Source organism: Otolemur garnettii, unplaced genomic scaffold, assembly GCF_000181295.1.
Source record: "Otolemur garnettii isolate 467f Iridium unplaced genomic scaffold, OtoGar3 scaffold00075, whole genome shotgun sequence".
Classification (NCBI taxonomy): Eukaryota; Metazoa; Chordata; class Mammalia; order Primates; family Galagidae; genus Otolemur; species Otolemur garnettii.
This window is the reverse complement of record NW_003852470.1, coordinates 2206679-2233435: the sequence shown is the minus strand read 5'-3', so window position 1 is coordinate 2233435 and position 26757 is coordinate 2206679. Positions and strand designations below refer to the sequence as shown.

At 53.6% G+C, this 26757-nt stretch overlaps 1 protein-coding gene across 1 annotated transcript in view; it reads right to left on the bottom strand.

Moving 5' to 3' along the window:
- TCERG1L (transcription elongation regulator 1 like) overlaps positions 1 to 26757 on the bottom strand; it is a 169623-nt gene that overhangs the window by 2335 nt on the left and 140531 nt on the right. Inside the window, exons 8-10 of the mRNA XM_023515631.1 lie at positions 17543 to 17678; positions 6909 to 6998; positions 2355 to 2473 (exon numbers count right to left, since the gene is read on the bottom strand). Of these exons, the coding sequence (XP_023371399.1) occupies positions 2355 to 2473; positions 6909 to 6998; positions 17543 to 17678 (345 nt within the window). The remainder of the gene's footprint in view (positions 1 to 2354; positions 2474 to 6908; positions 6999 to 17542; positions 17679 to 26757) is intronic.

Below are 26757 nucleotides of genomic sequence, written 5' to 3'. Positions count from 1 at the left end.
TCCCTCCCTCCCTCCCTATCTCCCTCCTTCCTTCCTTTCTTCCCTCTCTCTCTCTTTCCCTCTCTCCCTCCTTCCCTCTCCCCTCCCTTCTTCCCTCTCTCCCTCTCTCTTTCTATCCCTCCTTCCCGCTTCCCTCCTTCCCCCATCCTTCCTTCCTTTCTTCCCTCTCTCTTTCCCCCTCCCTCTCTCCCTCCTTCCCTCTCCCCTCTTTCCCTCTCTCTTTCCATCCCTCCCTCTTCCTCTCCCCCTCCCTCTCCCTCCCTCTTCCTTCACTTCCCGACAGGGGCAGGGCTAACACACATGCTTGTGCTTCTATGACCGACCTGCTGGTGAAAAGTGAAAGGATGAGCTTTGCCTGGGGCTGGTCCCTCCTGTCACCCGGCTAGTTAGGAGCCTAGGCACTGCCATCTAGGCGCTGGGGAGGGCAGCATCCACATAGGCCCTAGGCTGGGCATCTCTGAAAATAAATGGGGAGATCACCCCCTGTGGCCCCTTAGCGAGGCCTTTCTGACCCTGGTGGGCTACAGGAAGGAGGAAGTGGGCTTCCCAGGAAGCTGTGGAGTCACTGGTGATGCACCTGTGATCTCATCTGGTAATGGGGACCAGGTACCGTGGCCTTCACAGGGCAGCGCTGAGGGTCACTCCCACTACGGGCTCCCCTCCCCCCACAACCAAGTGCGCAGGGCTGGGTGCTGTCTGGCAGTGCTCTGGACTGTCCCCATGGCCATTGCCCCCAGAAGCATCTCAGCACAGAGACTGAGAGGAGCCACCAGCACTGTGTGGCGGCTGCAGGATCCCTACAGACCCTGTCTGCAGGGCGGGACAGGAGCACCTGCCTGTCCAGTGCATGGCCACGTGGGTTGTACAACAGACCCTGTCTGCAGGACAGGACATGAGCACCTGCCTGTCTAGTGCATGGCCACGTGAGTTGTACAGGTCCACTGGGGCCCATAGACAGTAGAGAGGATCTGAAGACAATTCTTGAAAATGTTACCACTTTAGAAATCTATGTATATATGACTTAATAAAAAATAAATAAATACAACCACAATACACATCTGTTTAAAAAAAGAATAGAAATAGCTTATAGTTACATAAATATATGAAGAGTGTATTTCAAAAAATGTTAATTTGCTACACCATAGTGACCATTTTACAATCCATATGCACCCTGTAGCATCAGGCCTTAAAGATACACAATAACATCTATTTTAAAATTAGCAGTCAGCCAAACCTAATTTTACCAGTAAACTTTACTTCACCGTCTGTGTGTGAGTGATCATTTCCAGATTGCTCAGTACAGTCTGGATTTCTCCCTTGGCTTTCATGACACACTCCAGGGAGGGACAGATGTGACATCCCTGATCACATCACACCAGGGGGCTGACAGGATACCTCACTGTCCCTGCCCACAATCTGGCTGTTATGGCCTGGGCCCCCCAACCCCCGCCTGCTGGGACCCCGCACGGCATCCTCCTGGGAGCTTCCTGAGGTCCGTGTGCCCATCAGATGAGAACATGGATGAGCACAAGGTAATCCCTGTCCCCTTGACCAGGGCCACACTGTGTCCTGGGACGGGGTTGGGGGCTCTAGTTTCCTGCACCCCTCACTGCTCTGCCTCCCCCACCTCGTGGGCAGACACAGCTAAGCCGTGGCTAGAACCCAGTGGTCCCAGGACTGGTTGTACCCCGGGAGTACCTGCTAATGTCCATTTAAAACATGATGCTGCATGCTCTGATCCAACACACAAATCTATTAAAACTGTTGTTCTATTTATAAAAGTTATTATTTCATAGTGCTAAAAGTAGTACATAATTATTTTTACAAAACTATCCAATTAAAGCTAATTTGAGAGAACAGTTGACCCTATGTGCTTTTGCTTCATGGAAATACCTCCTTGTTTATCATCTTAGGTAAGTTTCACCACCCAAGTCACCTCAGTCTATGCACCCAGGATGTCAAGCTCCCATGTCACCCTCAGGTAACTGCTGAGAGCTGGAACCGGTGGGTGCTACGGCTCATCCTGCCGCTGTCCCTCAGCTTGCTGGTCTTTGGCCATTACATCAGAACTCAGACCAGGTCTCATGACTGCACACCTGTCCACTGGCCGGGGAGTCTGGGCTGTTGACTGATGTAGGAGGCGGGAAGGAAGTGGGTGCGGCCTCTTTGCCTCTGGAATAGGTCACACTCAGGCCGGGTGACCATGGAGCACGGGAGAAGCCGAGCTGCCGTCCCCCGCAGGCCTGTGCTTCCCACACTAATGTGATTCAACACAGACAGGCTTTAAGGTTTTCCTGTCATGACTGATAAGCTTCTAGCCCTGAAAACCACCTGAAGTATTTCTCTCTCCGTACCTGGGTGACACTTTCGATTCCTCCAGGAGTTTTCTGAATTCCTCTTTGGCTAGCAGCAATTTACTTTTCTTTTCCTTGTATTCTTCTTTTATTCTGGTCTTGACAAACTGTTCAAATATCTTAAAACACATACACAAAAGAAGAGTGTTATGAAATTGCTTATCGAAAATGAAATCCCACATCACAAGCACAGCACAAAGACACAGTGAGACTGAAGCAGCCAGCTTGTCACGGGGGCGGGGCCACCTCAGCAGCCTCTACTGCGGCTCTCCCCAAAACCAAGTGCCCAGACTCCCCAACTAGCGGACTGCCCTAAACGATCAAACCCAGGTTCCCACGAGCCCTGATCTGTTTCTCTGCACAGACACCATTTCTGGGTCACACATCAAATCAGCCCTGCCTGAGAAGCGGCCTCTCTGTGGGATTCTGGAAGCAGCAGGCCGGTGACAACTGGCTCTAAATGGCCCTGCTCACGCTGCAGCAACTGGTGACCTGTCAACGTCTCTGTCACTGCCAGTGGCGTCAGTAACACACTTGAGCACTTAATGTGTTCTAGTCACTTCTTATGATGACATAATTGGCGTTGGAATCTCTAAAAATGACTTTAATTTATGAAAAGAATGTAAATCCAGCATCTCTGATGCCAGGCTTCTAGGAACACCCACTTCTAATCCTGGCATGAGAGCGGACAAGGTGGCCGCATCTGAGGATGTCACCGCACCCAGGTTGGACTGATCACTGTGCAGCCAGCAGTGACCGGAAGTGGGTTTTGGTTGCTGCCCCCTCCCAGAAACCCCGCTTCTCAGTGTGGGAGGGCAGAGCCCGGCAAGTGTGTCCCGTGAGACTCCGGGGGTTTCCCTTGGAGACCAGCAGCCAGCACAGCAGGGTGAAATCTCCCTTTGCCATCACACAGAGAGCAGCTGAGCTCTCAGTGTCCTACCTCTGAAAAACTGTCACTTACACACTCTAAGGCCCAGGGGGCTGAGTTGTTGCACTCCTAAGGCTATCCAGAGTCAAGAGCACTATAAAAATAAACTGGAGATAATTTAAATGTTTATGGAAATATAAATGAAAGTATCAATTCAAAGCCCACATGTGATCCTGTAAGGCCCAGGCAGAGCAACTCCGCACATCCATCGGTGGCCGTGCAGCTCTACAGTCTGAGCTGAGCGCCGGCCTCCAGCTCGTCTCCCGAGCTCCTGCCCAAGGGAGGAAGGACAGGCTGGCAGGTGGAAGCCTCGATCCCCCAGCGTCTGCAGTGGGGCTCTCCCTGACTCAGCCTCAAGGGCTCAGAGTCCATCTCAGTGGGGGCCAAGCTCTCTACAGGATCATACATGCAAAACCCTGCTCGGCTCCTGAAGACAGCAGCAACATGAAATATTCACGAACATGACCTAAATTTGGAACATGTGCGCAGATCTTAAATGCGAGTACGCCTGGCTTGTTGTACCTTCCAGGCAAATAGTCACGTACGTTCTCCTGTTGTATTATGATTTAAACTCTATGAAAGGTGAATGCAGGATTATTATCTGGATCAAAGCATGCTGCTCCCTCACTAGCCAGAGCTCTGCTCAATGAACTTTAAATGTGGCTAGAAAGCTTGGCTGGCAGTAAAGTCGGGGCTCCCAAGAAATATGTACCTCTTTTCTGCCAGAGCCATTTATGCATCGAATCAGATTTTTCTCTCTCCCTCTCCCTCTGCTCTGTTCCTTTGTTTTATGCCACTGTGATATTACACGGCAGGATTGTTTTTCCTCCTTAACATGGAACACCAGCTTTATCCAAAGTGGGGCGTGGTGTTTAGAAGAGCTACCATGGGGGCTGCCTCTTGCTGTATCTTGTGCAATACAGCAGAGCACGTCTGCTACCATAGAAACAGGTCTGATGTGCACTCCTGAGACTCTGATGCCCCAGTTAGGGCCTCTCTCCTCTCCTTCACGCCCCCCTGGTAGAAAGACAGTTGTAATTTTCACACCCTGGGCCTCAGCTTTCCCGTGGGACACTGTGAGAGAGCAGGTCCCGCCAGATTGCGTGTCTCACATTTGCTGACATGCTTTCTTCCTAAGCAGGGCTGTGCTCTGTGAGTGGGGCCCAAACACCATTTCCTTCCTCAGCTCAGCCTCAGCCCTCCGCTCACGGGAGCTGCACTCTCTGCCTCTGATGAGCTTGCAGCACTCACTCTACCTGCGCTCTGGGGGCTGTGTGCCCCAGCTACGCGGCCTCTTCCTTCTCAGGGAGGCCAGGACAGGCCAGCTGGCTGAGCGAGGCCCAGGCAGGGCCCATCAAGGGAGCACAGCCTCTGCCGGTCCTGGGGCCAGTCTTGTGTGGACGTCTGTGTTCCCCAGACTTCAGAAAGGCAGATGATGGTGCCCTGCTACAGACCAACTCCAGCCAGGCAGCCAGCAAAACATGCCTTTGTGTTCCATGTTGTCCTGAGAGATGTGACAGAAGATTAAACTGCCAGCGTGGGATGGGACCTCAGCGTGAGCTGGGCTTTTCTCCGGGGCTGGGCGTGGTCTCACTTACTCAGCTTCCCTTACAGTGGCTCCTGGCCACAGCCATCCCTGACATGGGGAGGGAATGATGGCAAGTCAGTGCCAGCACCACCCACAGAGCTGTACATAGAAGTCAGCCCATTTGTGGCAGTGCCCTGTGGCTTAAGGTGATCCTCTCACATCTGTAAACAGGACTCTAACGACCTGTTTTCATAGCTGAATTCTACATTTTTAATATCACAACAGTGGTGACATACGGCCAGCTATTCCAGTCTGAGTTGGTCTGTAAGGCTCACGCTCAGCTGACCGCGTTGCAGCATTACCTTGAGCTACCCCTGTATGTTTCACGGGTGTTATGAAGTTTCTATCTGGAAAATGAAACTCAGCTCAGAGGTAACAAAAGATAATAAACTCTAAGTTTCTGAACGGTGAAGGTTGTGCTGTGGGTCAGTCCTGGGGGACCGCCCTGCGTCCTGGCCTGTCAGGGGGCCCTTGGGGAGAGTGTCCAGAGCCGGAGGGCAGGGCGTGGAGGTGGGGTGGGCCTGGCCACTCGGTGTGGGGCCCCACGATGGAGACATGCTTGCCAGGTGCTTCCTTGACATCACCTTGGGCATTGGTTGAAATAAACTTGACCCACTGACAGAATTAAAAATAAAACTGAAATTTCCCTGCTCCGGTCTGAGGCTTGGTCAGCTCTGCTGTCTGAGAAACCCTCTGAGTCCTCTCTGAAACAAGCCTTGTGGTTCCTCTGTCCTTGGAGATTGTTCCTGGGAACCCACTTTCCACATATGTACCAAATCCAAACTCGGAGGGGGAGGGCGGGAAAGACATTGCCACACACAGGGAGTCCCACAGGGACAGGAATTGGAGGCCGAGAACCAGAACTTCCACAGTAGCTCAGGGACCTTCTCAGGGTCCCCCCGGGGCCACACGGACCCAGGCTGTGCTGGCTAATGCCATCTGCCATCAGTCCCTCTCCAGCACCAGCAAACTCCTGTGAGCAGTCTACTGGACTTGATCTGGGAAACCGCCCTGGCTCATAATCTTTACACAAGACTAGGGCACCCCTCGTCAAGGCTCTCGCTGAAACAGCCCCTGCCGTCCTTCCTCGCTCTGCTGGAACACGATTTCTAGACCCTCCGCCCTTCCCTGGTGCTGCCATAGCTGTCCTGCTGCCCTGCTGCTGTTGTCATCCTGAGTGACATACAGAACACGGGATGTATTCAGGAGCAGGCAGGAATCGAGCATGGCCCTGGGGACACCGGGGCACAGTAATCCACGGGAGTGCTCAGGGAGGTAGAGGGAACAGATGGGGAGGACTGACGAGCGTTTTGGAACAAACACCCTTCACCACAAAGTTCAGTAAGTGGGGCCAGGCAGCTGTCCTCACAGCAGAGCTTTTGGGTAACGCTGTGATGAACGCTGAGGAGCCTGTGGCTTTCTCTGGCTACCGTTTTGTTTCTGTTTGTTTTTGAGTCTCCCCCTCCCCCAGACTGGACTGCAGTGGCACGCTCATAGCTCACTCTGAACTCCTGCCCTCGAGCGGTCCCCTCTTCAGCCTCCCAAAGCACTGGGACTACAGGCTGAGCCCCACGCCCAGCTGTCCAGGTGTCCAGTGTTACTGACCCCATTTTGATTCTGATGCCTTTCACTTTATATTAATATAAGACTTTATGAACATAAATCCTTAAGGTCTTACATTATGAAAGACCTTCCATTTCATTACTTCCACGTGAGTTCAGTGTTTTTAACATATAAGTCAGTTGGAATGTGGTCAATGTTCCAGAAACCTACCTTTGTCCTACGATGCGAACATTTGTCTTTCACAGTCACAATCGAATGGTCAGATACAGACCATGTCCAGCACTGCTGCCCCTGTGCCTCCACCTCTTCTGGTCACAGGCCGACTAGCTGCAGAGCTGAGCCCACGCCCCCCACAGAGGACCCCAGCGAGCGCACGGCACTGCTCCTCAGACACACACAGGCCCTGCGTCCCCAGGAAGCGGCTGTTTCAACACAGCCTCCCCAGAGGTGTCATCTTGCCTCACGGCCACCTTACCTGTTTTCGTTCTTCAGAGTTTAGCAGGAGATAACGTGGGTCAAACACAATTTTATGTAATTCTTTCTCCCAGGTGGAAAACGCTGACACCTAAAGAAAGATATTCAATAGAGTTGCCGTTACCATCTGATGCTGAGCCGTCGTCCCACTGAGCTGGTCGGGGGAGGGGGAGAAGGCAGCGTGAAGGTGCCTGGCCTCGGGGGCAGCTGTGAGCGCCGGACATGTCAAACTCTCTACAAAAATCAATTCCTGGGGCGTTAGAAAATTTGATTTCTAGACTCAGAACTCATGACTGTTTCTTCCTTGCCTGTCTCCCAGGGTTGTGCCCTTGCTCTGAAGCCCCCAATACGCCCGGGCAGATGTGACAGACATTCTGGAAAATCACATTTTCAGAACCCCAAGTGCAGTGTCTTGCTAACGGGCTGAGTTTAGCTTGTTCTTGACTGATGTTTACTTGTCATTTAAACTTTGGGGGGAGGTTATTTTTTGATATGAGGTATTTTATTTTGTACTAGTTTTTGACTTACTAAAAAATGGAAGAATATTATAAAAAGTTACCACGCACCCCATGCCCCGTTTCCCATGCTGCTAACATCTTGTAACAGTCTGCAGGCTTTGTCACCACTAACACTGACAGAAACATTACTATCAACACAAGAGCCACACTGTTCAGTCTCTCTCTTTTTTTTTTTTTTGGCCAGGGCCAGGTTTGAACCCACTACCTCTGGTGTATGGGGCCAGCGCCCTACTCATTGAGCCACAGGTGCCACCCAATTCAGTCTCTTTACTGTTCCTAATTTTCTGTTTCTGTCCCAGGATTCCCATTACAGTCAGTTGTCACGCCTTTGTGTCAGGTTCTCAGACCTTGGCTATTTTGAGAGGTGCTGGGGGGCGTCTTGCAGGACACCCCTATATCAGGATTTGCCTGAGTTTCTTCTCAGGATTAAGCCAGGATTATGGCTTCTCTGGGGCAGAGAGCAGGGGCCTGCCTCCTGACCCCTCCCTGACGGTGCTGGCCTGGTCCCCGGCTGAGCTGGGGGTCTGCCCCTTCCAGGCTGTCGCTCTGTCAGGGGCCACCAAGAGCAGCCCACCCTCAGGGCCCTGCTCCCCTGCGGGGAGGGGCAGCCAGATGCCTGGTTCACAGTCGTTCTCCATCTCCGCATTCACCTGTTTGCTCAGTCATTTATTCACATCCACAGGACGTGCGGATAACCAGTTGTGCCTGGGGGAGAACCTGCTGCTTTATCTGCCGTCCTGCTCAGTTTGCTCCCAGCTTGGCTCTGGAGTCCTTGTTGCTGGCCCCATGTCCCGTGGCATATGCTCACCCTTTCACCTTTCGGCACATCTTTATCTTCTGCCATCGTAAGACACTCCAAGCTCATCTTGTGTTTTTCCTGCCTTTGGCCTTGAATCAGCCACTTCTCTAAGAGGCCTCGGCCCCTGTCATTGGAAAACGACACAGAAACCAGGATCCGGCACTGGTGTGTTCGTTGCTAGTGAGATGACAATGCTTCTACACTCTCAGCTCAAGGGCACGTTTAAGTCATTCAAAAAATAAATGAACACATTTAAAAACATTGACTAGATATTGATTATGCCCCAGGCCCTGTGCTGGGTGCTGAGGATTCAGAGAAAATAAATCAGGGGCCCCTGGGTTGGAAATCTCAGAGTCTGGGGAGGCAGGTAGGGAGACCTGGGGGCTCCCAAGAGGGCCCCAGTGCCAGCTCTGAGGAGGTGTTGGGGGACATCAAGGACCAGCTGTCTGTGGGCACAAAAGCTGGGGTCCCGGGACTACAGTGAAAGTGGGAACAGCGAGGGTGGACACCGCTGGGATGAAGCAGGACAAAGGGGCCGGAGGAGGCAGAAGGGACAGAGGTGGAGCCGCAAGGCAGGCCCAGGCAGGGCTGGAGAGGGGTCCCAGGCACCTGGCTTTCCAGGAAGGCTGCTGGGGTCTAGGCAGGGAGGGAAGGAGGTAACTGGGAGTTTATGGCACAAAACCCCCTCCACATTCTCAAAATCTTCCTGGCAGAGTCCCCACTTCAGCAAACGTGCTTTATTTGTGCCTTATAACACACAGAGCTTCTTAATTAACAATTCTATTTTCAATAATCAAAATAGTGGCCCTCTCTGTAATATCCATGAGCGCATTGACGGGGGTGACCCAAGTTTGGCCAGCGGTGTTCCTTGATTGACTGAGGACACAGTGAAATGTCCTATAACACGGGGCTGGGGTGGGGACCTAGGCGGGTCCAGGCAGCAGAACTGCCTTTCCTGTACAGATGGCACCTGGTCACAGGGGTCTACCTGGGGGACCTGTGCTGGGCGGGCTCCGGGGCCCCCATGCTGTTCTCCACGTGATGCACACTCACATCTAGGCATCTACTCTGCCGCCTTTCCAGCAGCCTCTGGGTCAGTGGTTCTCAACCTTCCTAATGCCTCGGCCCTTTAATACAGTTCTTAATACAGGTTGAGAACTGCTGCTCTGTGATACGATGCTTAAAAACCTCAATTCTTCGGTCTGACTCCAACCTCCCTGCAGTAGCCTGTGCTGCAGGCCCAGTGGTATAAAGCCCTGATTCTGTCACCTCCTCAGTCTGCCCTGAGACCCTCAGTGCAGCCCCTGACCACCAGCAACAGGGCCCAGGCCACAGGCAGCCCATCAGTGCCTGGGGACACTTGGACGTCTGTGAGCTCTGGAGCCTGCTGCCCAAGACTGAGTGTCCTTGGCTCTGCCTGGTGACCATGTTGCTGGCCCCACACTGCACTCTGCCCATCTCAGCCCACATAGCAGTGCTGCTCCTCGGCTGGGGCAAAGTCTCAGAGTCACAGAGTAGGGTAGACCTCCGGGGCCATGTGGGATTTGTCCTCTGCCCCTCAGCCTCGTGCATGGGGGACTCCCACTCTCGATACAAACGCTGGCTGGGGCTCCTGTGTTGTCCCCTCCTTGGCATCTGAGCTGTCATCTAGTCCCTCCCTATCCAGGATGGAACCGGAGACAATTCTGAAACATGGGCCCAGAACAAGTGGCAGAGCGAGTCTCTGAGGACAGAGGCTAGGGTGGCAGAGTCCAGACCCAGACATCCAGATATCCATCCAGACGGAGTTCAGACCCAGACAGATGCCGCCGCAAAACATAAATTTTATTCAGGTATCATCCTCTGGGCGGTAGCCGGCTGGCAGAGGGCATTCCAGGCTGCATAGGGTCGTGTGGCCATCTGAGCCCACAGGGACTGAGAGGTGGAGACCGAGACTCAGAGCAGACACAGGGACCTTCTCTGCTGTCAGGGGAGCCTGGCTGGCCCTGTGGGACTGAGGAGCAGAAAGGAGACCTCGTGTCACCGCCTTTGGAGATGGTCACCAGAGCTGGCTGGCAGAGCTTGAGCAGCTCCTGTGAGTCCCCTGCCCCCGAGCTCCACACCAGGCTGAGCAGACTCACAGCAGTGAGCCCCCAAGGCTGTGGGTGGACAGGGAACCTCTGTCAGAGCATAGCACCTGCTGCTGAGGGGACCAGATCTTGTGCATAGAGAAGAAAAATCCCCTGGAGAGAAAACACAGCAGATCAGAGTGGTCCAGCTTTGTCCCAGCCTCGCCTGAGGCCTCTCTGGAAACAAATGAGGCATTTGCATCACTCATGGGGGCCATTTGGCTTCAGAAAAATGGGCTCAGTTTACGCAAAGTGGTGGCAGAGAGTTCAGGGACAGCTAACGAGTGGGATGACGTAGGTGCTGTCAGTGTCCATTGCCGGCAGCGGCCTCTGGGAGGTTGTTACCGACCAGACACATCTGGGCAGGCGGAGGCCTCCGGCTCCTGTCCTCAGCGGGACCTCGTGGAAGCAAAGCACACTTTCCATCTTCAAACCATAATGGTCTCTTGGATAATTTTCTTAGATCACAGAAAAGGCCAGGGATTCTGCTGGCAGAGAGAAGGGAGGGGGACAGAAGGGCGGTTCCTACCGGGTCCTGTATGAGACAGCTGATCCTCTGGCCAGGAAGGCCTGTAGCAGGTGGCCACAGCCCACACCCTTCACAGTAAAGCCAGGGCCACGTGGGCTCCTGCTCTGATGCCCATGTCACTGTGGTAGCACCTGTGGGGCCAGTGTCCGTCTTCCTGTCTGCACCGTGCATAGGACACCTGCCTCACCCCAGAGCCAGTGGTGTCCCGGAAGGAGCAGCTGAGAGGGTGGTGACACGCCCCCCACATGGGGGTTCTTCCCTCTCAAACTTGGATCCAGTCACTTCAGAAGCTCATGTTTTGATCTAATTTGATTATTGAGAAAAATGTATTTATTCTTTACTTCCTTGTAGTTTAAAATGGCCACCTTAAACCCAGAGCACGGAGTGCTCATCTGTTTAGAGGATTCTTCCTTCTGGTTTTGGGGAGTGCAGATGTCCTGCTGGAGGGGTAAACAGCCACATTTACCAACATTGTCTGAACTGCCGTCAGGCTTCCCTCCTGCGTCCACTCTCGAATGTGTGGGCGGTGGCCAGCAGACAGGGACATCCCAGGCTACAAGGATAGTGTGACTATCTGAGCCCATGAGGACTGTGGAAGAGATGTAGACAGAGGCTCAGAGCAGATGCAGGGACCTTCTCTGACACCGCAAGAGCCTGGCCAGACCTGGGAGACTTAGTAGCAGTAAGGAGACCCCCTGTCACCACCTTTGGAGATGGTCACTGGAACCAGTCAGCAGAGCTGTGAGCTGCTCCTGTGAGGCCCACACCCCCCTCGGCTGAGGCATCACCCAAAATCCTCATCGGAGGCCACCTCAGCCTCTCTTCCCAGCAGGCTGCTCACCCAACACTGGTGCTGTCTCTCCCTGTCCTGCCACCCCCACCTCTCCGTCTCTCCCTGACTCCTCTGGTCTCAGGGAAACTGACTGAGGCCTCAGAACCACTGAAGTCCTTTCCCCCCAGTGGAGTGATGTGGGGGGTAAGAGAGGTAGCCCTCAGCAGCTCAGCCACACAGTTGCTCCCTGAAAGAGCTCGCAGGAGCCTAAACCCACCACCACCAGTCTCCAGGGCCACCCCTTGTCCCAGAGCTGGTCCAGGTTTGCCTGCTGGGCTTCTATACCCAGGGCCTCCTGCCCTTTGCCACAGCCCTATCCTTAGCTCTCCACCCCAGCTGACCCTGTTCCCAGGTCCTGCTGTATCTCCCACCAATCCCACATGGATGATCTCACTGCTGAGAATGCACAGCCATCCTCTGTCCCTCCTGACACACACCCTTCGCAGTCCCCTCTCGACCCGCCCCCCACTCTGCCTGCAGAGATGCTTCATGGAGCTGTTGGCTCTATCTCTATGTCTGGCTCTGAACCCCCTGATAATCAAGGGTGCTACCACCTGAGGGACCAGGCTGAGGGAGGCTGTGCTCCCGTGTCACCCCTGGCGTAGGGCCAGTGCTATCATCTGAGATCCTCCATGCAGCCCCACAGCAAGGGCCTGGCGCAGGTGGACCATTTAGGAGGTGATCCGGGCAGTACCAGAAACTGACATACAGGAGAGCAGCCGAGGAGGGGCTCAGTGTGTGGCAGGGGTCGGGGGTGGGGGTGGAGGCCAGACAAGGAGGTTCATGCAGAACGTACCAACCCACCTGAGGTTCACCCCACAAAGGCCTAGGAAGTAGGCGTGTCACCTACTGACCTCATCCCCTTGTTTGAGGGGTTCCCCTGGGGGTTTTCAGTGCCTAAAGCTTAGAAGAAAAAGTAGTCAGGACAGACAGAATTCCACAGAGCCCAGGGAAGGCAGAGTACTGCCCTGCCACTTGGACCGTCTGATTTCTGTCCTTCAGCTCCAGAGCTCACAGTATTTTACCAATTTCAACCTTTCCTTCTATTTTGATGAATAAATAAAATTTTATTCTGCTACACTACAATAGAGGCAGCTGTTTTCACTGATCTTTAAAGGTTATTTTTACATTGCGGGCAGATAATCCCACACTAGAAATCTATGTGGCTGGTGCACGGTTCTCTCAGGGCACGTCATGACTAAAGATGGTCCCGTCACGAGCAGGGTGGCCTTGAGGCAGTCTCAAGAGCTACATGGACAAAGGCCATGGCAGTCAACCCAGGAAGGAGAAGCCGCAGCACAGAGGCTGGGGAGACATACTTCAAAGGGAGATTGCGGATTTTAAAAACCATAAATACAAATATTTCTACTTCTCACCAGTTGAGGCTGAGAGAGCTCCCAGACATGGTCTCAGGGACTCCAGACAAGGCTGGTGGAAGAATGAATTATATTAAAACAATTTTGTAGAAACAATTTGATAATATGGGTCACATGTTTGTAGCCTGTGGGAAATAACCCCCCCCACACACACACATACCACAAGTCCACATGTCAATGTGACCAGCAGAATATTATTATTTAAAATCCCCAAACTGGAACATTTTCACATCAATAACCTCATGGCCAGTGCCCCCTTAGTGCAGGGAAAGGCCATCATAGCCAGGCCTGCCGAGCCCTGGCCTGGGAAATCCTCACCCCAAGGCCTCTGCCATGCGGCTGGCCCCAGTGTCAGCCAGTGTCCCTGCATCTGACAACTGCTGGGAAGCTGACCAGGGTCACTGCAGAGAGAGGACTCCGGATGCAGCCCTGGACCCTGAATTGAGATCTAGTCCTCTCACAGGCCTTTCCCTCCCGGCCCAGGGCAACAATTACCTGCTTCCCAGCGGTGCTCTGCAGACAAAAGACGTTCTCAACAAAATTCCTCTAATGCATTTATCTAGATAGGCAGGATTAAATTAATAATTTTTTAAATCAATTAAACTTATTTCTCTATGGACTTAAGTTTTAAAAGAAAGCTCCATTACAGTTTTCTGTGGTAAAAAAAAAAAACAAAACTCCAACACTAACCTTCTTTGAAGCCATCACTTACTAGCCACAAACCACAAAGGTGTCTGCCCCTCCCCTAGTGAACAATCTCAGGGACAGTGGACACTCTGCTCTCTGACGCCACCAGGTTGCCCAGGGACCAGCTGTCACCCTCCCGCTAGTGCATGGATTTCTGAACTGAAGCACTGGACAAATGCAATCACTCAGTCCATGAAAAAGTGACCTTTTTCCACCTCATTTTTGAAGCAGCTAGAAGTCTGAGGGGTCATGGGCATGAGCAAATGTGGTGGCATATTTCACGAAGACAGAGTCGTAAACGGGGGCATTGCTTCGTGACATCAGCAATGAATCTGGACTGATCTCTTCTACTCAAGAGCTGTGTGTAGGCTTCTACCAAAACCCTCTTACAGAAGAGTCTGGGCCTCACACCAGTCTCTTTCCCTCGGGGTAAACACATGTTACGGGGGCTGCTGCTTCACATCCTGGGGTTTGAGCCCGTTCTCCTGCAAGAACCTCAGAAGAAAAGGCTGAAATGGATAGCCACCCTCAGTGAGGCAAAATGCAGTGAAAATCTCCTGAGTAGGACCTACCAGCCGAGGCCACCTGGATATGTTCAAGCAGCCGTATGAACTGAGCTCCCTGGGAAAGGGGCGGACCTCTCAGGCAGTACTAATCCCCCAAATAGGTGAGTTTAAAACTGTGCTGGTAAACTGGCAGGTTTGTTTCCAAAACAAAGAGAAGGAAAGCTTAGAGATTAATAAGATGAAGGAAATTTCTGCGTATTTCTGAAATGTCCATGATGCCACCCTGTTTCAGGGAAGATGAGTCAAACTTCCTTCCAGGTGATCTAGCCAGACCAGACAGGCAAGGTCGGTTCAGAAACTTGGAATGGAATGTGTTCCCGTGAGGTCCCTCAGTAGGAGGGGCACAGAGGAGAAGGACATGGAGCCTCCTGCCTGTGGGTCCCCCAGCCAGTGACAGCACCAGATAAGACTCAAGGGTGTTCGTCCTGCCAGCTTCCAGAGCAGAGGAATCCCAGGATTGATGCTGTGGGGACAGAGGGTCTGTTCTATGACAGTCACATGGAGGTCTGTAAACCCTGCTCCATAGCTGCATTGTCGGAACAGGAGTGCAGGGGGAGAAAAGGCAAAGGACAGCCACCCCAGAAGATGACCCGCCAACCCGGGCTCTGCGGGTGCCTGTGAAACCAGGGCCATGCCCAAGGCCAGGGGCCCATGGACAGGATGAAAACTGGTCCCGGAGCAGCACGTACAGAACACAGATGACATCCCAGGGCCGTCACTGAGCCCCTGCTGTCACCAGACCTCAAGTGGGTGCTCAGAACCCAGGGCCCTCAGAAAGTCCCACCAAGATGATATTGGCAACAAGACAGGGATGTGGGGAGGGTCCGGCTTGGGCAGGGGGCATCCTGGGACAGGACTGGGGCACAAGCCTGTCAGATGTGCTTGCTGCCTCAGCACCCACTTGCAGGCCTAAAGCTGGGAAGCCACGTCCCACCTGGCCAACTCTGGCCCAGTTAAAAGGTCCCTCTCGGCACAGTTGTTTACAGCACGGGCTACCTATTTCTTACCCACTGACCCCAGACCTGCTGAGCACCACACAGGTAGGAATCAGCCCCAGGGCCAAGGGGACAGGCTCGCCTTTTGCTGGTTTTCTGGGCATGTTAGACAAGACAGAAGACCAGGAAGTGACACTGTGGACTTTGATCAAGGCCTGGCCCCCAGGCCCTTACCTGCTCACCTGCTCTCTGGCACGAGGCAGGGACTCTTCCCATAGGCCAGCGGGGCCCCCATGCAGGGAACTGAAGGGAAAATCTGAGTCCCTTTGAGGTAAGCTCTGGGCACCTGGCCAGGCCTCGGGCAGGGGGCAAGTGAGGACAGTCCCCAGGTGAGAAGCGCACTCTGCCTCCCCTGGACTAGAAACAGTGTCTTAACACTTGCACTTGAGCTGTCTTCAAAAACCCACCCAGAGGAGACTGTAGACTGGGGGAGACTGAGAACTGAACTCTGCTGCCCGGCTCTTTGTCCTCAACTTCCCCGAGGGCTGGAGAGTCACAGCCACCTCAACATGAATCAAAGACCCCTGACCCTGCCTGTGGCCTACAGCCTCATCTAAGTCTCCTACCCTTGGGGTCAACCCAATGCACAACCTCCGCAGATTCTGGCAATTTCCCTGCAGCTGCTGTGTCCCTGATGCACACTCCGGCCTTATTTTGCTGAGAGCCGAGGAGTCAGGTTGAGCCTGAGCTCCCTATTGGGCCCATGAAAGGGCCTCCTCCCCCACAGGGGTCTCAGCATCAGGTTGCCGCTCTGCCTCACCAGGCGAGTGGACCTCAGGGTGGTTCAGCAGCAAGGTCTTGTTATAAACCAGCTGGCATGAGAGAGACATGTGGGTACAGGCTGAACACTTTGGCTACAGCCATCTGCCAGGACTCCCCGGAAGGGCACCCTAGGAACATCCAGACACCTGCCCCGCAAGCCCGGCAGGCCTGTCTGGAGTAACTGGGCCCATGAGGCCAGTCTGTCGGCCCAGAATGAGAATTTGCTGTGGGTTATAGGGACAGTGTCTTCGTGGAGGTCTCCCCAGGGAGCCAGTAGGACAAGCTCCTTCCTGCTTCAAATGCTTAAGACCTGGGATAGGAAGGTTTGCCTGTTGGCCCAGGACCTACCCCAGCCCCAGCCCCAGTGCCCCTCACCCTGACCCCACTCAGACTATCATGGGGGGATGGGTCTGTGTGGGCAGCTGACCCCGTCATCCTGTCCAGGGCCCTGTGCCGATGCTCCCAGCTGCACCTGCTGCGAGGTGGGTGCTGACTGCAGGGGAAGTTTGTGTTGGCTCCACAGGGCTGTTTACAGTGTTCCTCATAATTATCATCCCAGGGAGGCTCCATTACTGCCTTCTGCATCCAGTCTCATTTGGTGAAGAAATCTCGCCAGGCTAAAATATTGCATCTGGCTGATTTTATACCCAAAAGCCAAGGCAGGAAATAAAAGTCATCGGAAGGAGATTTGAATATAAAACACCCCCTAACCAATTCAGAATGAGATTGAGAAATCAGCTACAAAAAGAATATTCTAATTTATTAAAAACAGTTGCATTAATTCCGAGGTGTGGGAGTCCCCCAGGGGAGGTCACCCTGCTGGGACCTCCCATTTTCAGGAATCTCCCCACACAGGACAGGCAGGTTCATCCTGTGCCCCACCAGAGGCTTCAGGGCTGCTGCCTCCTGCCTCCTGCCTCCTGCCTCCTGCCTCCCAGGCGCCTCCACGCACAGGTGGAGAAGCCGCCCTGGCACCTCGCCCCTCACAAACTCTCCTTTTCTTCTTTAAGATGAAAAGTGGGGACTTTGTTTTGCCCCCTTAGCCTCAGATCATTTAGCACCCAAATGTCTCTGAGCCTCACATGTCCCTCAGGCCCTGAGACACCCAGTTGCCATCCACCCCAGAGCCACCCTCAGGCTGGATACCTGTTACTGCCTGGCAGCTGCCCTTGCCCCTCTTTCCAGGAGCACATATGGGAGGAGGCTGCCCTTACCCCTCTCTTCAGAAGCACGTTTGGGGTGGGGGCTGCCCTTACTCCCTCTGTAGGAGCATGTCTGGGGAGGGGGATGCCCTTACCCCTCTCTTCAGAAGCATGTCTGGGGAGGGGGCTGCCCTTACTCCCTCTGTAGGAGCATGTCTGGGGAGAGGGATGCCCTTGCCCCTCTCTCCAGGAGAATGTCTAGGGAGGGGACTCCCCTTGCCCCTCTCTCCAGGAGCACGTCTGGGAGGGGGCTGCCCTTACCCCTCTCTCCAGGAGCATGTCTCGGAAGTGGGTTGCCCGCTCCTCCAGGGGTAGGAGGGTCTGTGGAGGTGGCGTCCTCACACCTCTGTCCTCTTTCTCTGCCTCCTCCAGCTCTGGACTCTCAAGGCCTTCAGTCCTGCAGGGGCACAAGGTGCGGAGTTAAACCCACCTGTGGAGACAAAGCTGGTCTCCCATGTAGCCTTTGGAAATCCTCCTGAGGACTCTGTAAGGAGAATATTTGAAATGTTTTTTACAGCCTGCCACGGTCCATACAGCAAAAAAAAAAAAAAAATTGGGGGCCTGGAGCCCTGGCCTCTGGGTGCACATATGACCAGGATAGCACCCCTGCCTCTAACCAGGGCACCCCGTGCACAGGACCCTTGCTCCTGGGCCCTGCACAGTACACAGCCCACAGAAGGTAGGACTATGGACCCCTGAGCGACGCTGTCATGGGGAGAGAGGGAGTGGATTTCACCTGAGCTGTCACTTCCCCCCCACTTGTGCTTCTTGCATTTCAGACAGATGGGTGAGGATGGTTAGTGCAGGGCAGTGAGGACACTCAGGGTCACAGCACCTTGTCCTAAGATCTAACCCCAGAGGGTGATCTCAATGGCAGAGACAGAGCCTGGAACTTCCCAGCCCCTGGGAACGGAAGACAGTGCAAAGTGGGGCCACCCAGGGCCCTGGAGAAGGTTCCCCTCCCCTCCTTGGAGGAATGGCCCCAGCCAGAGCCAGGGTCACCAGACAGCAGCAGGAGCAGCCCAAGGTGGGGCCCTGGGGCACTGGTGGGGGGATGCAATGAGCTGACCTCCTAGGTTGAGCCTCTGACCATCGTTCCCTTCCTTCCTAGGAACCAGGGAGGGGAGACCCTCTTCTTCTGGAAGAAAAGGGAGAGGCTGCCGTTATTAAGCACCACTGTGTGCCTTGCCTTACTCTAACAGGCCATTCGGTAGATCATGCCGTGGTTCTGCACCTTATTCTAGAAGTATCTGGAAACCTCCTTTAAAAACCCCAATGCTTACTGCTGACCAGATGCAGACTCTGTCACTCCTGTGCCTACCTCACCCTCGGCTCCATGCCTGGCACTGCGTGGGAGCGGGCAGCCCAGCGGCAGCCTGTCCCAGACTGACAGGTAGACTAGGCTCACCCTGGCTTAAGTGCAGAGCCTAGTGCAGAGCCTAGTCTTGCTCTGAGTCACTGACCCCTCTTGGGGGTGCTCCCACTTGGCTCTGCTCCACACCTACCATGGCCAGACCCAGGGCAGTGGCCGTTCTCAGAGACCAGTGCCCTGGGGGCTCTGTGGCAATCCCAGCATCAGTTAGTACATGCTAAAGAGTGCCTGTTTTCTACTAAACTTAGCCTGACCTATCCAGGTCATCACAAAGAGATTCCTATGGGAAGCTGGGGACTCAGACACCCCCTCCCCTCCCCACAGGGAAGCACGGAGAGGCATGGGACACAGGGGACATGACTAGGAGGCAGGGTTCCAGAGCCAGCCTGGCCCCTGCAACTGGGCTCACATTGCCTGGTGATTGGTTCTCTCCTGGACCCAGCTCTAGTCAGGTGCCCTGCACTGCTCAGTAGGCTCAGAATCCTGCTCAGTGTTGTCAGGGAGAAAGCCCCACCTGGTCATCACATCAGATTCCTCCCCCTGCACCAGCCCAAGGCTGCTTAGCAACACCCCAAAGTGGGGCATGAGCTGAGCCCCTCATCCTGGCATTTGCTCCTGGTAATTTCCAGTCACTGACCCCTCCCTGCTGGCAGCCATAAGTCCCTGCCTATCCACTGGTTGTTAGGACTGGCACAGGCTGTGCTGAGGACTCCTGTTTTTCTGAGCCATAGTCTGAATAGAAGCTGTTTCCACCACTTTGCCCACATCCAGCTCTGATTATCTTTGACACTAGCACAATGTTCTCCACTGGGGGTGAATTTGCCCCAGGTGACATTTGGCAATGTCTGGGGGTGCTGGAGGTACCTAAGAGGAGAGACTAGGGGAGCTGCTAAATGTCCTACAATGCCCAGAATCCTCTGCCCTCAGAGGGCAGCCCTAGCAGGCAGGGACCACTCCAGCAGGCAGAGACCGGCCCAGCAGGTGAGGGCCACCCCAGCAGGTGAAGGCCCCCCAGCAGGTGAGTGCTACCCCCACAGGCAGGGACTACCCCAGCAGTGGAGGGCTCCCCAGCAGGTAAGGGCCACCCGAGCAGGTAAGGGCTGCCCCAGCAGGTGAGGGCCACTGAAGCCTGGGTTGTTTCCTCACTGGGGAAGAGACAGAGGAAAGGGGACAAAAGGTCATTTAGAGGCCAGATCAGGCCAATCCAGGCCTTCTGACACCTGCAAAGTGAGCAGCTTTTCCGTCAACATCTGTCCAAGGAGCTGTGAGCTATGTTAGTTACCACTTTCAGGATGAGCCGAGAGTACACAATGCCCCGTGTCTAACAGGGGTTTTCATTCACAAGGCTGCAGAAGGGATTAATCCAAACTAATACTCGATGTGCAAAGAAAGGATTGCTCAGCCCATTAGGGAACTGTATTTATAGACCAACTATTTCAGGAGAACTTACATTCTTTGCTTCTTAGGCGATTATGTGGAATTCTGAAAAAAGAAAATTACCAATGGATTTGCAATTGTATCATATTCCAAAGGGTATAATTAGGATTTCTCTGTAATAAATTTTCATTAGTTAAAAATAGAAGTGTGAAACAAGGCTTGTATTGTTGTAACTTGAAATAAGATTAATAGGAACATTCTGAGTGCGACGATGATTGCGAATTAAAGCTTATTCAACAAAATATTTTGTTCAGAACCACTGAAAGCCTTCCAGATGGCTAAGCTATCGGTTCAATTAGAGTTGGTCAAAAGCAAACGCAAACTAGCTAAATATATTTTTAATATTCTTATGGCTGAATGATTTTTGGACTTTAGTCAGTTCTAATAGGTTTAGTAATGAAAGCTGAAGCCGGAGTTTCCTGCAGAGGAGGGGCAGCGTCCCCCGGGCAGGCCGACAGCTTCTCATAGGTGCTGCTGGTCACTAGATCACAGGTGGGGGCAGGTGGTTTCACTGCATCTCAGAGCCTCAGAGTTTGATGCACTAATTTGGAAAATTTTCAGGTCCAATGTGTACCATGAAAGAGGGGATTGGTCTTGGGCAACCTTTCACCCAGAACAGGTATTACCCACACCTGGGCACCACGGCCCTGGAGCGTCCTCATTCCCCAGGTCTGTGCCCATCTGAGGCATCATAGGCAGAAGGCTCTCTGCTCTGCCAGCCCTCTGAACCATTAGCTCAGCTGGTAATGCAGTGGGACCTATGGGGGTGCACGTGACTGTGTGGGTCCCATGCATAAACAGTTGTAGCACTGAGGTTTTCTGATTCCGCCAGGTGCAAAGGGTACCACGTTATCTGGTAAGATGCACAGGACTGAGCTCCATGGAGCTAGACTCCAGGCTCTGAGGCTGCAGGGTCTATTCTTCCTTTAGGGACAATGAACAAGCTTTAATCACGTGTCTGAGGCTGAGGGGACTCAGGCTCTGGGGCTCTGCACATGGCAAACTCTCAGACAAGCCTCTCCCCACGTGGGTTGTTTCTGTAGTGCTGTCCTGAGGTCAGAATATCTGCCCTGGCTAAAAAAAAAAAAAGACAACCCCCAAACAGCTGCCTGCTCCAACACTGCGGCAACACAGAGAAGACTAGTGTGGGTCAGCAGGCTTCTCAGCCAGTCTGGGTGCCCGTCGCCCCTCCCACAAGGACACCTGAGTGTCTTCACTGCACCATGGATGGACGCTCAGACTGAAGGAGGGATCAAGGCTCAAACCTCTCTTTAGTGAAATAAAACACCCAGGTCTTTATTCCTCAGTATTCTCACAGGAGGGAGCACCAGTGCCCACATCACACGGCCATGTGGGGATTTAGGAAATGGCTCAAGTAAACTCCTGGAGCAGTGCCCACACCGCCCACCTGCCCTCCTCCAGCCTGTGCAGAATCACAAGCCTGTGCCCCACAGCCCTTACAGTCCAGCAGGGCATGAGTAAAGCAGTTACACACACAGAGCCGTAGACTGGGCGGGGCGGGGGGGAGTCTGAGCTGAGCCCCAAGCAGGAGTCTCAGGGGTACGGTGAGGCTTCTATGGAGGCCCTGGTAGATGTCCCCACCAACACCATCCCTTGACTGCATGTGGAATAGACTTTTGAGTTGACTGATGGCTGCCCAAAGGCAGAGCATGAGAGGGGGACAGAAACACCCAGGACTCAGGTGGAGAGAGGGTCACGGGTTATGGGTGCCATGGTGCTTTCATCTACATGGAGAGAATGCTGATGTCTGAGAGAGGCTGGGTACACGGGACTCAGGTGGAGAGGGTCACACGCACCAGGGTGCTTCTGTCTACGTAGAGAGAATGCTGATGGCTGAGTGAGGCTGGGTTCTGGAGAATTCCACCCACAGTGAGTTGAGTTTAAGGTGCTTCCAAGGCTCACAGGGGAGTGTGACTTGCTGTACTTGGCCAAATAATAGAAGGTCTCTGGACCTTGTCTGTGGTAAAATATACATTTTGGACAAAATGATCTTAAAATGCCTCATAGCTGTACACTCAGTGATGCTAATGTGATTTTGTTAATCTCGTCCTGTTGAAATATCTAAACATCTTGACTGCCATCAGTGCATTACTCTGCCTCCCAATTTTGCAGTCCTATAAATTTGACAAACAGGCCTCCCACGTCTTCATCTAACTTGTTCATAAAATGTTCAGCAGGAAATGCCAAGGATGGCGCCTCCAGAAGCTCCTGCCAGCCGCGGCCCTGTAGGTGATGGCTTCGTGCATCAGGCTGGTGATGGACAGCCGGGCTGGGAAGTGGTCATGATGTCAGGACTGCCTGGTGCCCTCCCCACCCGCTCATGGCCTGTCTGGACCTGTAGGTGCCACACCGCAATCTGAGTCCCTGCTGATGGCCAGTCTGAGGCTGTCCTGTCCTAGCAGCAGACGCTGAATATGCGGCTTCCTCTCTTTGGCCTGCTGACATTTCAGGGTCAGTCTCCATATGCTGCCCTATGGTCAGTGATTGGTCATCTTGTGTGTACATCTTGTCCTGACATGTCTCTGTCAGATAGTGAGCTGCAAAGGGTGCCTGTCCGGGACTCCCCAGTGCCATCCTCTCGCCTTCTGTGCCCCTTCCTTCCTCACTTCAACCCCCACACAACCTCTCTTCCTGCTGGGCCAGAGACAGCAAGCATCCTCCAGGCTTGCCTAAAGGTCCCCAGGTCAGTCATGAGAGGCCACAGGTACCAGGCTGGACGGGGCTTCCATGATGTCCAGGGAAGGACCAGATTTTCCCACCTCATCCAAGAAGCATGCCCACCTCCCCACACTCTCAGGACTGACCATCCAGCCACACACGGTTTCTCTGGAGCATTCACATCAGGTTCCGGCGGGGACGTCTTGCCTTCTCCACGCCACTCCCTGCAGCTGTCTCCTTGTCTCCAGTCACCACATCATCACAGGCCCTTGAGGCTTGTAGTCTGGTTGGTCTGTGTGCTGCTGCCAGCCCTGGGTGGGCTAGGTCTGCCTCCTCCCCAGTGCTGTGAGGACACAGCCCTGGCAGAAGGACCTCAGGTTCTTCCTGTCCTCCTCTCCTGCCCACCAATCCTTCTCACCTCTGTGGACCTCTGTGCCTTTCCCAGGTGCCACTCACAGGTCTGCTCCCCTTACTCACACAGACCCGGGTTCTGAGCCTGGACTACTGCAGGTGCCAACAATCTCCAGAGAGTCTCATCGTTATCACTGGGACCTCCAGTTGTTCATTAATAAAGCAGAAACAACAGTAGCACTTGCCACATGGGAGCTCATTGTAAGAATTAAAGGGAATGAGAAGACCGGACACACGTTGACCACTCACCATGTATCACTTGTTTCCAGCACCTGCACCACATTATTTAATAGTCACCACAACCCCATTTTATAGGTGGGGAAACCAAAACGGCACATTTAAAGTAGTCCACATGGGGCTGTGCTGCGAATACTACATGTAATAGTCTGATGACAATGGGGGAGATGATGTCCATGATGGTCGCGATGGAGGTAATGGGAATGATGGAGGTTATGAGGATGACAGTGATGGTGGCAATGATTTTGGTGCTGGTGATGGTTGGTGTTGTGGTGGCTGGTGTTGGTGTTGGTGGTGGTTGTTGGTGGTGGTTGGTGTTGGTGGTTGGTGTTTGTGATGTTTTTATTGGTAATGATTCTGGTAGTGGTGGTGGTTGATGTTGGCGATGATTTTGGTGTTGTGGTGTTTGATGTTAGTGATGGTTGTGTTGGTGGTGGCTGGTGTCGGTGGTGGCTGGTGTCAGTGGTGGTTGGTGTGGGTGGTGGTTGGTGTTGGTGGTGGTTGGTGTTGGTGGTGGTTGGTGTGGGTGGTGGTTGGTGTCGGTGGTGGCTGGTGTCGGTGGTGGTTGGTGTGGGTGGTGGTTGGTGTTGGTGGTGGTTGGTGTCGGTGGTGGTTGGTGTTGGTGGTGGTTGGTGTTGGTGGTGGCTGGTGTTGGTGATGGTTGGTGTTGGTGGTGGTTGGTGTTGGTGGTGGTTGGTGTGGGTGGTGGCTGGTGTCGGTGGTGGCTGGTGTTGGTGATGATTGGGGTTGGTTTTGGTCATGATATAAATACTACCGTGATGATGATGATCATGGTGACAATGGTACTGGTGGTGATGATGGTGATGATGGTAATGTTGATGATGTGATTATGACGAGGATGGTATTGGTGGTAATTCTTCATCTTCATCGTCTCTGGAGACTTCTGACCATCCACACCAGTTCTCTCCAGGCTGGGTCTCAGCCCTGTCTTCATTTTGGTGACATCTAATCTTTTATTTGATTTTATAAATGGGGAGAATCTATTCTTTCTTCCAGCCAACTGGGCTGTGGATTTATCATCAAACTACTGCCAGACTGCAAATTTGGTGTTAGACACAATATGAGATTCTGCAGGAATCAAAGTTTCTGTGAATCACTTTGCCTTATGGGGCTGCAGACATGCAGTTGTAACAAGTAGTCTTTAGAGGAGACAACTGTGAAAGATCTAGATTCTAGGATTTCAGCCTTGACGCTGTGTTGTGTGGGTGCCTCTGACAGCTGGAGTGAAGACTGGCACATCCATCAGGTGGGCTGCAGGCTCGGGATGGCTGGGATGGCAGAGTATTCGGGATGGTGGCTCCATGTATCACAGCCAGCATGGATCCTAGATGGAGGTGCTGGCCCTGAGAGGCCATGAGGAGCCAGTGGGCTCAGTGTGAGCAGCTTCTTCCTGCCTCATGTGGAGGTGATGCTGTCCACTGAACAGAGGCCAGGGTGATAGGAGGACAGCAATGCAGGATTGCCTGGCAAAGCTGGTGTGGGCTCCAGGCTGGAGTCTGGGCTTCCCGAGGTCTCCAGGTCCTCAGCCCAGTCTCACTGTAGGTGGCCCAGCTTCTGCCCTGTGTTCTTCACTTCTAGTTGTTCCCTGGCCCCATTTTCTGGTCCCTGCTGAAGGTGGTCCTTCAGTGCAATGACACTTTCCAGGGATGGCTGTGAGGGTCACCAAAGCCATTCTCAGCTGGGCAGGCCGGAGGTCGGGCAAACCATGCTGTGGCTGGGCAGCTCCTCTCTGAGTCTCCAGTGTGATCACATGCATCTATTCCCTCCTGCATATGCTGTCCTCACGCTGTGGCAGGTGGTCCAGGGGCAGAAAGCATGCTAGGGTGGGGACAGAGGAGGAGGAGCAACCAGGCTGTGGCACCAGGAACTGCAGCCTGCCATGGGCCCTGTGCTGCATGACGGGCACCAGTGTCAAGCCTTCCAGAGGCGCAGGGACTCTGCCAGCTGTGGTTCATGTGTCATCCAGCGGTGAGGCACCTGCTAAAAAGAGTTCCTGCTCTCAAAGGTGGCCTCACACTGGCTGGGGTAGGACTTGGTGAGAGCAACTCGGTGTCACAGAGGCAGGTCTACCTGTAGGGAGGAGGCAGCAGTGCCGGCTGAACTCCTGCTTCATGGCAGTCTCTGTGTGGATGCATGCACCCAGCTCTGTGCCATGTCAGCCAGATTTGAGCAGTCTCCCCAGCAGTAAGGCAGCCCTGAGCATCTCCTGGAATGAATTTCTATACCGTGGCCTACACAGCCTCCTCACTTGGAAACTTGCACTGGGGCTCCTGAGAGCAGCACTTGTCACCACCCAGGTCAGCACATGGAGCTGCAGGTGGGGGATTCCTGAGGCTCTGCACCTGGGCAGAAGGGAGTGGGGTACCCAGCCTGGGTGCCCTCAGCTCGAGTATTTGGGGTACAGCTGGTACAGGCTGACTAATCACTAAAAAAAAGTCAGACAACTGACAACAGCAAAGCCCATTCTCTCACCTCTGCTTTCTGCCTCCCAGGTAGTTTTGAGGGAATGTTAGAGAGACACATCAGCCCAGCCATCTACATTCAGGACCCAAGGATCTATGGAATTATAAGATCTAAAACAAAACAAACTAAACAAAGCAAAGATATTTAATGTCCCCTAAAGGCCACCCACAAAATCAGGCAGAGCTGTTGGAATAATAGGACAATGAGCCTACAGACAACTTCCCACACATTAAGGAGAGCAGCACCCAAGACCACACGCAGGAGTGGGCGCAGCAGCTGGGCGCACAGGCCCCACAGCACCAGCAGTGCCGGCAGAGGGCGGGTGGTAGCCCCAGTGCCAGTAATCCCTGACTCCAGCTCAGCAGGCAGCAGGCATCCTGGCCAAGAGGTGGGCCTTGGGCCTCAGGTACTAACAGGCTAAGGGGACAGCAGATGCGCAGGGACAGGGCTCAGGCTCCGAGCCACAGAGGAGCTGAGGAGGTCTAGGAAGGCTGAATAGAGAGGTGTAGAGCCTGGGCCTGAGCATCTCCCCTTAGGGAGGAAAACTGCCCTAAGACAGCCTGGTATGAGGAGAGACTCCAACAGACAGACTGGTGTGAGCAGAGACTCCAACAGACAGACTGGTGTGAGCAGAGGCTCCAACAATCAGACTGGTGTGAGCAAAGGCTCCGGCAGACAGATGGTGTGAGCAGAGGCTCCCACAGACAGATTGGTGTGAGCAGAGACTCCGACAGACAGACAGTGTGAGCAGAGGCTCCAACAGACAGATGGTGTGAGCAGAGGCTCTAACAGACAGATGGTGTGAGCAGAGGCTCCAATAGACAGATGGTGTGAGCAGAGGCTCTAACAGACAGAT